Source organism: Furipterus horrens, unplaced genomic scaffold (genome assembly GCF_987537825.1).
Source record: "Furipterus horrens unplaced genomic scaffold, mFurHor1.1.pri manual_scaffold_3, whole genome shotgun sequence".
Lineage (NCBI taxonomy): Eukaryota > Metazoa > Chordata > Mammalia > Chiroptera > Furipteridae > Furipterus > Furipterus horrens.
The window spans coordinates 204219293-204233340 of NW_028327173.1; the positions used below are offsets into that span (position 1 = coordinate 204219293).

The 14048-nt window shown below is 38.4% G+C and overlaps 1 protein-coding gene across 2 annotated transcripts in view; it reads right to left on the reverse strand.

Moving 5' to 3' along the window:
- Positions 1-14048, reverse strand: part of BTBD7 (BTB domain containing 7) — a 59709-nt gene that overhangs the window by 32492 nt on the left and 13169 nt on the right. For both annotated transcript variants that reach the window (XM_090271341.1, XM_090271340.1), the window contains exons 2-3: positions 7135-7322; positions 5703-6782 (exon numbers count right to left, since the gene is read on the reverse strand). In XM_090271341.1, the coding sequence (XP_090127467.1) occupies positions 5703-6782; positions 7135-7216 (1162 nt within the window). In that variant the 5' untranslated portion in view covers positions 7217-7322. The remainder of the gene's footprint in view (positions 1-5702; positions 6783-7134; positions 7323-14048) is intronic.

A 14048-nucleotide genomic window follows, 5' to 3' on the forward strand; every position in this document is an offset into this window, starting at 1 on the left:
AATCATGGTATATTCTTACCTTCTCAGCGCTGTGTACTCAGTGTATGCTGAGGTCACTGTGAAAAGTCAGTGGGCAAACACCTGACCCTTCGTTTGAGGCCCTTCTAGGCCAGTCGCCCATTTTGGAATTCTACACACTAGTCCTTCTAACACAAGTACTGTTAGCAACCAGGCTCCGAAGCTGCAACCGCAGAACACAACTCTGATGGCTTACACAAAAAGGGATTTCGTTGAAAGGATACTGTTAGCCCAGAGTCGCTGAGAAAGCTGGGGATCAGGCTCAGGATACCAAGAACAGCAACGAAAGGCTGCGGAGTGAGGATTCCGTCACAGGCAGAGCCCAGTGAGCCCCTGTGCTGCCCCGGGACCCCGGCCACTGCAGCCCCTGCCCTGGCCCTGCACAACAAGTGCCCACGCCGGCACCACTACCGCTGATTTCTCGTTTTCCACCACATGCTGCTGCTCCTTCCCTTGTAGAAAACATTCTCTATAGTTCCTGCTTTCAGCGCCAGCATCAAAAAGTCTAGGTCATGTGCTTAATCCAGAGAAGGCTGAATAAGCAAGTATCTGACCTTTCAGATTTTTATACCAGGACTTGAGCTCTGCCTTCTATCAAGACCTGTACAGTGAGGAATTAGAAGTAGGAAGAGGGTCTTTATGCTGAGCACAGAACTGCTTCACAGACTTTCCCACCAGCTTTTGGAAGGCACGACGCCACTGTACTGTAGGGTTCAGTACTTGCCACTGAACACTGCAGTGCCGTTCTGATTCCTGTTTCTTTGTATGGAACCTAAGTTTTCACTCTGTGCAGTATTTCAGAAACTTCTCTTTTTCCTGGTGTTCCCAAGTGAGAGGGATGAAACTTTTTAATATAGATAATCTTTTAGTTTTGGCAATATTTCTTGTATTACTCTTCAGACAACATACTGTCTTCTCTTCCATTTTCTTTGGGATATGTCTCTGAAACCACTACCTGCTAAGATATTACTCCTCCTAGACCAGTGGTTCTCAGCCTTCCTCATGCCGCGACCCTTTCATACAGCTCCTCATGTGGTGGTGACCCCCAACCATAAAGTTATTTGCATTGCTACTTCATAACTGTAATTTTGCTACTGTTATGAATCGTAATGTAAATATCTGATATGCAGGATGGATTTTCATTGTTACAAAATTGAACATAATAAGCATAGTGATTAATCACAGAAACAATATGCAATTATATGTTTTTCGATGGTCTTAGGCGACCCCTGTGAAAGGGTCGTCTGACCCCCAAAGGGGTCACGATTCACAGGTTGAGAACCGCCGTTCTAGATGAACACTGTAGTTTTACTTGTCTCCACCACTGTCCACCTGTTTCTGGTTTTACTTTCCTAATTCCTTTCATCTTACTTTTCAATCATTCTGTTACATATTTCGTTTGTGCTACCTCATCTCCAAGAGCTCCTGTTTTTACTTTTATAGCACTCAGTTTATGTCTTGATTCAATAAAATGTTCTTTTCTATAAAGATATTTTTATTCTACTGAAGTTTCTCTCCTTCCCTCACTGTTTCTTAGTTCTAGTGCTCTTTCTGTTCTGATCTGTCTCAATTAGGAAGGTTTTCTCAAATGTCCAGTGAGCCTTAGACGGGTTTTCGTATTTAAGAGTGAGGCAGTAACAAGCTGCTTGGAAGCTCTGCTGCCCAAGCAGGCTTGCTGACTACAGCAGTGCCCCCCTCATCCACGGGCGATACGTTCCAAGACCCCCAGTAGACATCTGAAACCAAAGACAGTATGGAACACTATATATACACTATTTTTTTTCCTACACATAATCCCTGTGATAAAATTTAATAAATAAGTGAGGCACTGTAAGAGATTAACAACAATAACTAATAATAATACAGAACAATTGTAACAATATACTATAATAAAAGTTATGCGAATGTGGTCTCTCTCAAAATAGCCTACACTATACTCACCCTTTTTGTGATGTTTGATGATACAGTGCCTACCAGCTAAGATGGGGCTATTTCCAGATTTGCAATATTTCTAGTTTGATTTCTTTAGAAAGTAAATCTCAGGTCTCGTGTTTAGTTATGGGGGTGGCGGCGAAGAGAACTGAAGGGACAGGTCAGGATTGGCCACCTGGCTGGCAAGTGATATTGATGTAACAACAAATGGACCACTAAAACAAAATTAAAGTACAAATTAGGGAGGGGAAATGGATCATGTACTGGGGGGTACTCAGAATCCAAATCTTTATATGGAGTAAAACAAAACCTCACCCCTTCCTGACACCACACATGACGGTGATTTCCAGGGTCGGGAAAAGGTTCCACTATTCAGGATAAGGAGTTAAACCTGAACCTCTAGCTCTGCACTGTGCTTATCCCTGCTTTCCAGAGTATTAGTGCCCTCGGAGCCTCCCTTCTTCTCAGTGGACCCTTTAAAGGCTATAGAGTTATAGAGCTCTCTCCTTCGTTACGCGAGTCATCAGTTCTTTATGTGCTTTGCACCTTCCAAAAATTTCAATATCCCTTTTTCCCACTGTTGTTTTCTTCTAAGGTATCTTTGTCCTTGAGGGTTTATATTTTTATTCCTTTTACTATAATATTAGGGCTTTGGAGGGAAAAAAATAACCTTATGTCCCATCTGTTATGTAGGAAATCAAATACAAGTAAGTTGAAGCCCCATTACCTGTTAGTTCGCCTCCCTAGTAGTGACTGCTTACCTATCCCAATAAAATGCGTTCCCAGAGCCAGCCAGGGATCCTCCCCCCTTTAATCCACTTGCCAAACCACTCTTGCTGTCTGCCTATAATGCCTCTTTTTCTGATGCTCTTGAAACTACTAAACCACCTCTCCACCACGAAGGGCATATCAGTCTCAAAGTCCCAGCCTCCCTTTATAGACTTTGTCTTTTCAAAACTGGGCTTTAACTCATTAAATTATTCAAAACCACTTACTGAGTGCCTACTATGTGCCAGGTCTTGGGAATGCAAAGATGAGAATATGGTTCCACCCTCAAGTTGCCAAAGAGGCTGGTCTCATAGCCTTTCTTCACAGAAAATGTTGGTGACTATTTCCTTAATTTATTCCAAAAGGGCACATAAGTAGTAAGTATTGTGCTAGACGCATGGGAGAGATGCTAATTCACAGCACACAATAGATGCCTCAGAGTTTTATACAAGTTAAAACATGGTACTGAAGGGCTGCAATCCAGTTTGCCTGGTTCCAGCACCTGAGCTCTTAAGCTTTCTGGCATAAAAATCCCTCTCTAAGTGACTAAATATTCTCCTTCCCATGGAAATGAGGAAAGAATTACGTTGAAGGTACCGTCTGTTATAAACCTCAGTATGAATAGTCCCCTACTACGGAGAAAAGGGCTACACAGAGTACTGAAAACAAAAGACCATGTAACCTCAACTCTGTATTTTAAATAATGAATGGAAACAGAGAGCCATATACGCCCACGCTTATGGGAATTTTTAAATACATAATCAAGACTAAGGTAATGAAGCAATGTTGTTTTATATCTTTTTTTTTTCTTCAACCCTTATCCAAGGACATGCATATTGATTTTAGAGAGAGGGGAGGGGAGGGAGAAAGAGGGAAACATCCACACGAGAAACACTGATTGGCTGACTCTCGTACACACCCCAACCAGGATGGAACCCACAACCTAGGCATGTGTCCTGCCTGGGAACTGAACTGTGACCTTTTGGTTTATGGTATGATGCTCCAACCAACTGAGCCAAACGGGTCAGGGTATTTTCTGTCTTAAATATACCAAAAAAAAAAAAAAAAAAAAAAAAAAACCCAACCCCCCCCCAACTCAATTTCTAGCTCAGTGATTAAAAAATTCTCATTTAATATAAAATAACTCTAGATCAAGCAATACTTAAGATCTAAGAGCTGGCTCACAGTTTTACTTTTCATTTAAAATTTAAAACAATAAATATCTATATTTAAAAATGCTTTCCCATTTTTTAAAACAGAAAAATATAAAAATACACTTTAGTTTCTTATTTTTTAAACATGTCAAAAATAAAACCATATTATTTATACCTTTTCAGTAATGTTGCAACCATCAACTTTTTCGGTGGAGGGGCTTTCTGACAAACTCAGCGTTATAGAATAAAAGAATAAAAGGTCGAGCTGCTAGGTTGTTGTTTTTTAATACTTTGCTTTTATGTTAAGGAAATTTTGTTTAAATTGATTTTTAGAGAGAGATGGAGGAAGAGAAAGAGAGAGAAAGAAACATCAATTTGTTGTTGAACCTGTTTATGCCTCCACTGGCTGACCTTATATGGGCCCTGACCAGGGATCGAACCTGCAACGTTGGCATATTGGGAAAATGCTCTAACCAACTGAGCTACTCAGCTAGGGCTGCTGCTAGGTTATTTTTAATAACATATTTTCTTACAGTCTGACATCTAAATGGTCTACTATTATTAGTATAATGATTAGTAGGAAAATATTTTAATGACATTTTGACTGTTGTACTAAAACAAAATCAGTACCATTACTAAAAAGATCATGGTGAAATAGATTTAAAAAAATTCTTTATGCAGTAGAAATCTCAACTTTTTCACTCATCTTTATCAAATGTCTTCTTCCATGTAATTCTTCTCATTTTATTCCTGACATTTGTTATTTAACTGGGGCTTTTATTTTATTTTTTTCTTTCTCAAAGTCCTATTAATTTGTTGACTTAGCCATACAATACACATTATTTTCAATTAGGAAAATGTGCTTAGCTTTCCTTTTTAAATTTATGTCATTTACTCAAATCATTAACATTCTAATTGGCAACTTTTAATGTTCTTTTAGCGAATATTCATTAGCAAAACTTTTCAAGTAATTTCATATCATATAACTTGTTTTCTTTTACTATATGGCCAGAGAAAGCCAAGAATGCACTCTGCCAAGATAGTAATTACCCTTTGCTCTCCCACGGAAGATCTCTTTTCAGCTCTGAAATGTTAAAACTCTAATGTTTACCAACAGATACACCTATTTTAATGTAACTTCCATGTATTAATTTGGCCATAATAAGAAAAAGTGCTGCCCTAACTTAAAATTTTTTAATTAAATGAAGAAGGCACACGAATCTAGCACTAACTATGCCTTACGTGTCTTACATGTTGTAGGCTGTTGCCTGGTGTGCAAGTTGAGCTTGGAAAGATAATGAATATTTTAGAATTTAAATGAGAAACCCTAATTCTTTGATTCAAATAAATTTGTACCCAAATGTGACTCTATTCATCGTTATTATGAACTTTAATTCTCAGTCTATACACTTGAGCATCAACAAGGCACTGAGTGTAAATAAGAGAATATAAGAAGTCCTAGATCAAGTATAACCTTGAAATCCAGAAACACGGCTAGTTCAAAGCTTGGGTGCAGACAGGGTGTAAGTGGGTGTTAGCTGGGTAATTATATATTCCCATACCTATCGTCTTACATTAGGAAAGAAAGAACCTTAAGCCCCATCTACTGCTCTTAGTCACTAGTTTTGAACGCTTGATTTTAATACTAAACGAAGTGCCACATTAATACTAACCCTTAATTCTGTCTCAGATGTTGTAACTACACATTCAAAATAAACTGACCCTTTCACATCTGAAACACTGAAATCATGGAATGTACTGGTTGTGTTTTCAATCTGGAAGACAAACGTGTAATTTTAGATATCAAAATTAAAAATCAGAATGTCATACCTTGTGCCAGCATGTTAAATTCCAAGAAGAGTGCTATGTGGTAAAGTTCCATGGCTTCTTCTGCCCTGGCCATGTTTGGTTTCCCGGTGACTAGAGCTTGAACTTCACTGAGACTCCCCACAGAGGGGCTACAGTGCAAAACAGAGAGGTCCACCACGTCGGTATACATACAGTGTAATATAACTTTTGCATATTTTTTTGGTATAATGGACTCATCTAATATAATTCTTGTGGGAGTCCTCAAAGTTCGGTCTGTGATTTCTTCACCAGTCCGTATCCTCCTTTGTAACAAATTTCGAAAAAATGGGGACCGTGCTGAAATAACAGCCTTGTGAGCTTTGAGCTCTTCATCTAAACAGCTCTGATTGCCACCAAAAGCTTCAACCAGTTCAGAGTCTGAAGAAAAACTAAGGACAACGTCATAATAACACATGTAATCAAAAAGTCCACGCATATCTACATCAAGGGAATTTGGTGTTCCAAATTCTTCACTAAGCTGAACCAGGATATCGACGTTCTGAAACCTTGAGTCCTCCATCCCAAACTCTCCAGTATAAAGGTAGTGTAACAGCGCAGAAAACATAGGCATATCTATACCAGCTGTATTGATGTCCATTATGATCTCTGCCCCATACTCGGGTGAGGAAGAAAGCAGTGTTTTAAAAAACGGACACCTTGCCGCCAAAATGGCACGATGAACGGGAAAACAAGTTTCTTGAAATATTAAGTCTACATCAGTACAATACTTATACTCATAAAGATCGGCCATATCTTTCTGCAATGTCCGAGCTTCCGGTCGAGCCAAACTGGCCTGTAGAGAAAGCTCCTTTAAGGCTGAAGTTCCCTCATACTCCTCCACTAACGCATTGACGTCTCTCACGTCCCACCCAGAGAGCAGCTCTCGCATCTGCTTGGTGTGATCCGCAGACCTGTGAGATTTCCGACGCTTGATAAACTTCTTTTTGAGGGTGGCAAGGCCAGAGGTTCTCTTTTTTTTGTCTTGTGGTTTCTCATGGCCATGGTCAAGGCTATATAATTTTGATTCACAACCATAGCCTTGCTGAGAATAGGATGATGTTCCTAAGAAGGAAATAAAACAAATGAAAATGTGTTTTTTAAAACATTCATTTTCAACATTCACTTTAACACATGTGTCAAGCTAAAAAATTTCATAGATATTTCTGAACCATTAAAAAAAAACAACCCTAATTTTGTTTTTATAAAGAGGCAAATTCAAATAACTCATTTTTATATTAGATAAGGAATAGGACAAACAGCAAATTCACATGTGTTGGGAAAAAATCCTGGATGCTGCAGAATTAGCTATAATAACCTCTTCACAGCTCAAGTCTCTTTCCATTGAAAAAGACCACTGAAAACACAATTTTATTTTATATTCACAAAATAAAGTTAGAAAAACGAAAACAGTTACCTATAAAAGTCTGTTGGGCTTGAGAATTTCCCCCTACCCTCGGGGAACATGAATGAGGATAGTTAGATGCATTAGCACCCATTTTCTTCAGTCACTCAGGCATTCCATCTGCCGGCTCTTCAGAGTGTAATCCCAGAGGCCTTTCCGAACTTTCAACTCTGGATCCAGCAGCCTCTTCTCATCCGTTTCTTGATATGAAACAAAAATAATTTTATCCCTATTTTCAGATGTATCTCAAATTGCACAATTAAAAAAAAAAAAAGCAAGCTACTGAAAACTGCTTTTATTTGCAAATAATGACATGCTGTCAAGTTCACATGTAAAAATTTCAGAAAATGTAAACAAATAAACATGAATTATGAATCAGTGTTAGCTGCAATTCTGCGCCATAAAATACACCAATTATATACTTTCTATGACAGTAAAAAGCAACACATCAGACTAATGCAAATATAGTTATAGAAAGTAATTCAAATCACAGGGAAAAGTATTTAGACTAGAAAAAACTTGTATTTTTAAAATCCTCAGACACAGCCACTAGTTATTTTAATGTAATATTTGAAACAATTTTCAAACCCTTAGGAGACCAATACCAGTACGGACATACAAAGCAGATTTAATTAAGTGACTGGTTTGTTTTACTACTTAAATTTATTTTTTAATGTGTAAAATTGGGCATTTTACTGAAAGAGGGGGAAGGAATAATGAGCAGTTGAAACTAAGCACAGTCACACCTTGGTACCCACTGGCTTCAGAACTCATCAAACCCTGTACTCATCTTGTTTTGATAAGAAAAAAAATGTTTCGGCACTGGGTGCTTGCTCAGGCTTGTCATACTTGCTAGAACTTGTGAGTCAGGATGCCACCGGGCAAGGCAAAATGCTTCATCGTCTGGCACTCGTCAGTTTCGGCACTGGTCGAGTACCTAGGTACCACTGTATCTTTAGGTTACTTGTTCGTCATTTAAGGAAATTATTATAAATACAGTGAGACACAAGAATAAAAAACAAAAACTTTAACCTATCCTCCCCATAGAGCCCTGAAATAAAAACATTGCTTTCAATTACCTGACATTTTGACTTAACACGGACAGGGAAGTACCAGTAAGAGATCATTTTAACAATTATAAAATAAATTCCACACTCTAGAACCCTAACTTTCAGAAGCGCCAGCAGGAGGTCTACATTTGTACAGAGCAGAAACCCTAAGAGAGAACAGGGTTAATAGGAATGAATACTTCTAAATCTTTACTGCATCTGGATGTATAAATTTTATCTGACTAAAAAGGTTAATGGTTAAAGAGGAAACACAATTTAAAATCTATTATTGGAATTGTTAGGAAACCAACAAGGAGGCAGTTAATCTAGCTTCATAAGAAAGGATGAAATGCTTTAACAAATACAGTTAAACACAAACACACAATAACAAAACACCTGCTGGAAAACAGAATTGTGCCAAGATTCTTGAAACTTAAGTTTCCCCTCTGTTACTGACACATAACCTTAGGAATTTAAGTTTAAAAAAATCAGTATTAACATTGTGCTTTCCTTCATTCCTTTTCCACCATATATAGGAAAATTTATTTATTTAAGCATAGACATATCTATCCATAGTGTCCAAGAAAAGGCTGGGAAACTTTCCACTAATTAGATAACTATGTAAAGTAGCAGTAACTTCAATCAAATCACATACTTATACAAGCAAATTTCCTATTTGAAATTTAGCTGCCCACCGAGGAAAACAGAGCACATTAGATTTTGTACTTTAGTGCTTGCTACTGAAGTCAGAAAGGCTACAAGGGCAGTCAGAGATGTGGCAGTGCATTCTGTAAGAACTACCCAGTAAGGAATCTGGGAGTTTAATATACTGACTGTTTTGTAAATGTTAAATGGTCAAGAAAACTACTTCTTCCAGCAAAATCAGTTTTCTTAAAGTGTGATGCTTACTGTAAGTAAATTCAGTCTTCTATTTTTAAATACAGTAGTCCCTCTCTATATCGCGGTTCACTTATCATGTCCTCACTGTATCATGGGATTTGTAAAAATATTATATTTAATTATTTATCACGAATTTTTCGCTATATCGTGGGATTTTGCGGTACTGTATATGTATGTTGTTAGTTACGTAGGTTTAAGAGTGTAGAATATGTTTAAGAATGTAAGTAGTGTTTATAAAAGTGTGGAAAAGATTAATAAGGGAGTGGGAAAGGTTAATAAGGGACTGGGAACGGTTTATAAGTGTGTGGGAAGGGTTTATAAAGCCTTAAAATATATATAAATAGTAAAAGAAATGTCAGGTTCCTACTTCGCGGATTTTCACCTATTGCGGGGGTTGGGGGGTCTAGAACGTAATACCCGTGATAAGTGAGGAAGTACTGTATTAGAAACATAGAAAGGGCTGCCTTCTTTTGTAATTCACTTTTATTGTTGTCAAATCTTGTAAAACAAAAACTAAATCTGCCTGTGTTAATTTCAATTCAAACTTTTTTAAAAAGTTAATAAATCTTCATTTTCAAATTCAGCTCCTTAAAAGTTTCAAGGTTCATTCAAGCATTTTTAGTGGTTCTTTAAAAGAAATTAGGGTCCTGGGAAGCCCAGTCTGTGGCCTCATTTACAAGTCAAATCCTATTCTCAGTTACTAAAGATTTGTACTTAAATCACAAAAATGGCAAAGACAATCTCTTCTCAGATTTGAAATATATTTAAAATAATTCAGAATAAAAACATTAGGAAAAATAAAAGTCTTTACGAAGATTGAGAAAAAAATATTTAAAAAATGAGCTTTGACTCCGGAAGTGACGGTGGACTGTGAAAAGTGCTGGTGAAGTGTTCTAAAGTGTCACTCCTATGGCAATCCTCTTCCTTTTTTTCCCTGTAATTTCTAATGACTGCAGGAAAAAACTCACTGATGTAGCACAAAGGATGCTGTTGAAACAGAACAAGGAAGAAGGGAGCCTTGCTCCCAGATGAAGTAAAGCCAGTGTCTACTGCAGCACTTCCTCACTCCCACTTCACTACGCTGTAAGTGCACGTGCACACACCCACGAGAATTGTTCTCATCGGAATATGCTAAGATTTGTAGGGACACAAAACACTTTTACATTGGTCCATTTCAGATTTCAAACTCATTAAAAATGCCTTCAAAAACCTCCCTCAATGTTATGATGAGCTCAATTAAATCTAAAGCAATCACATACGGGTTCTAAGACGTCATCCGTCCTGCCGGAGACACGAGAACAGCTAGCAAGCACTAGGGAAGTCACAGGTTCCGATAAGGATGATTTGGCCATTTACCCCCATAATGAGCACCACTGGACAGCCAGGGTCTTGTCATGGAGGGGAGGCTTTGGGACTTAGGGACTGAGTCTCTTTCCGGTAGCTCCTGGTCAATGGGAATGAATTCCCTTCAAGACGAACTGGTCTGGGTGATGTTCATTTCTCCTACTGGAGCTCTAACACCAAAATAAACAAAGGCCTTGGAAAGACTTGGTAGGAGGGATTTTTCTGGATCAGATATAACCAATAAGTATACCCTGGGTCCCTAGTTCCAAATCCTGGGCGTAATCTTGATGCAGTTCTAATATTAAAGCTGTATTTCTCAAAATTTTCAGGGAACAAATTCATTTCTTTCTTAGGCAACAAAAACCCTATGCCACCAAACAGAGCACAGTATTATGTTATTTATTTATTAATCTAATTCACTGCCTTTACATTCTGGAAATGAGAGTTAATCACAGTCTAATCTCTCTAGGAAAGTTTTTATTCCAGGCAAGCTTTGCCTGTCTCCTAAGCAAAACAGTAAGAAATCCAAATTTTGGATGATACGATAGGAAAGGAAAGGGAAAGAGGGCCTATGGGACCAGGAAAAGCCCACAGGACGCAATGGCCCTAGAAAGCTGGTAAACTCTTTTCTAGATTCACCATTCTCAGTCAGATGACCTAACTGGCTTAAAGTGACTGTAGCAGACCTAACTGAGGGGAAAATCATGTTGAATGCATCAGAGAGAAATAACAACCCTATAAAAAACAAACAAACAAAATAAAATAGAAAAAACAACATCTCCCCTCAAAAAAACCCCGGACCAGCATTTCCAAAGAATCTTCCCGAAATTTTGAAAAATGCAGAATTAAATAGAGCCAAATAGGTGTCTTTACTTCAGGACTGTTTAGCATTATCTTTCAAATCATTATGAATCTTCAAAAGCAAGTACTTAGCATGATCTAAAGGTGCCCCCACCTTTGCCCCACATTTCTGATTTTAAATTGTATCATGAAAAATTTCAAAAATACACAAGAGATTAATAGTATACTGAGCCCCTGGCTGCTGTGGCTCAGTGGACTGAACATTGGCCTGCGAGCCAAGTGTCGCTGGTTTGATTCCCAGTCAGGGCACATTACTAGGTTGCACGTCAGGTCTCCAGTTGGGGGCACAAGTGAGAGGCAACCACACAGTAAAAAAAAAAAAAAAAAAAAAAAAAAAATAGTATACTGAGCCACCAAACCTCCACTACCCAGATTTCAGAATCATCAAAATTGTTTTGGCTTATAGTTAAATGCTTAAATTTGATGTGTAAAGCTTATAGCTAGCATTTAAATGTTTACTATCAACTTCTCACAGAAAGAAAAATCTAGAGATATATCTACTGTGATTACAATACTATAATTATAACACCCATAAGTTGAGTACTATGAGCCAGCCATTCTTAAGCAGTTTACATGAATTAAGTCCTTTAATTTTCTCAATAATGTGAGGTGTAGGTCTATTATTATCCCCACTTTCCCACTATATTTATTTTTTAATTGATTTTTGAGAAAGGGGGGGAGGGAGAGAGAAACATAAATTTGCTGTTCCACTTATTTATTCACTGGTTGCTTCTTTTATGTACCCTGACCAGGTACTGAACCTACAATCTTGGCATTTCGAGACAACACTAACCAACTGCACTACCTGGCCAGGGTTTATCTGCATTTTACACAAACAGAGACTGGGGAGGTTAGGAAAATGAAGCATGGAAGGCTTACTTACTTAACCAAGGTCACATAGCTGGTAAATTGCAAAACCACTCTGGCATTCAGGCTCTTATAAACAACGTTATCTTCGCAATTTCTTTTCCTCCTAAATATTTGAAGAAAAATTTCTGGAGCAGAAAAATATAGTTCCATTCCAGAAATGGGAAGTGAGTACACACCTAACAGTGTGACTTTTGTTACTTAAAAGGGTCTTTCACATTAAGCAAAATGACTTAACTGAAAGGACAGCTCATGAAATCAAAGCAAAAGTGACACTTTTTCATGCTTAATCATCCACCCACCCACCCCTCCACCTACTATCCATCCAATTCTGAGCATTTATCATCTGCTAGGCAGTTAAGACAGGCTCTGGCAATACAGCAGTGATTATACCCTGAATGAGATATCTTACGGAATTAAAAAAAAAAAAAAAAAAAAAAAGACTACTGTTCTGGCTTCCTAGTTTAGAGCCAGATCTTCAAGAATAGGACAGCACTGAGTGAAAAAGAAAAGGTCATTTAAGGTATCAGACACACAATGAATAAATAGGAATAACTCCCATCCTAGTCAACGTCCCACTCCCGGTTCTTCTAAAGCTATACCTTCTCTATTGTCTGCTAATATTGCAGCATCATTACACATATGCTGAACTATTAAGTTTCCCAAGGGTAGGTACTCAGTTTATTTATCTTAGAATCCTTACCATCCACCACAGAACACAAAGTAGACACACAATTATTTGAGTAACATGAATGTTGATAAATAATGTGTCTAAGGCCTAAGGAGTACATATGTTTGAAAATATAGGTAGGACCTGGATTAAAAAGCCTCAAATCCCATACCACAGTGTTAGGCCTTTATTCCGAACACAATGGAATGAACACATAATACAATATACAGACGATGTATTACACAGTTATACACTTGAAACCTATATAATTTCATTAACCAATGTCATCCCAATAAATTCAATAAAAATTTTTAAAAAAAGAACACATGGAGGAACTACTGGAGCAAAGCGCAGAACAGGAGAGAAGCAATACTGTACTTGTGTTGCAGAAAGATTATTAAATGGCCTCAAGGCAGAAGATACTTGATGCAAGAAGACCAATCCAAGGATTCTTACCGTAGTCCAGGAAAGTGTTAACAAGGATGACTTTCCTTATCTCTAAAATGAGAATATCACCTACTTACAAGGTTCTTCTAAGAGTTAAATAAGATAATAAACACGGACTGACAGTGGGAAGCAGAAGTACCTCATCACAAGAGAATGGATTTCAGGAGGAACACATCTTGTGCCAGGTCTGACCTGGCCTGGATGGAACATATCAGATATTCAGGTATTTTGAAAAACTCGGTTTCTAGACACTTAGAAGTGGATAAAGGACCTACGCAGCTATATTACAAAGACAGAATCAGACCTCTCACTCTGCCACTTCTACCTCAGAGCTCACACTCAAAATGCTGCACCAGACTGAAGACCTCAGAATAAGACCCTCCTTAAGTAACAGTTAAAAAAAAAAAAAAAAAAGGGAACAGAGACGTGAAAAGGTCCAGGAGCCTGACTCTCAGTGCTGGGCCTTGCCTGTCCCCGGTCGGAGCCTCTGGCAGTGCTGAGACCTGACGGGGAAGCCCGGGCCAGAACAGGGGCTGCGGGGCCCTGCCACTCCCAACACCAACGCTTCCGTTGCCTTCTCCTAGCAGCTGGATCCCCGCAAACCAGGGCAGCTCTGGGAGGATCAAACACGTTTTCTCCAGCAACTGAGAAAAAGGGCCTGCAAGCAGAGGGCGGAGACGATGATGAGGCTCTCCAAGAGACCATAGAACCTACCCAGGGAACTGCCATTTGGTTCACGACAGGAAGACTAGTTTTAAGCCAGGCACACAATATTTGAGTGAATAAAT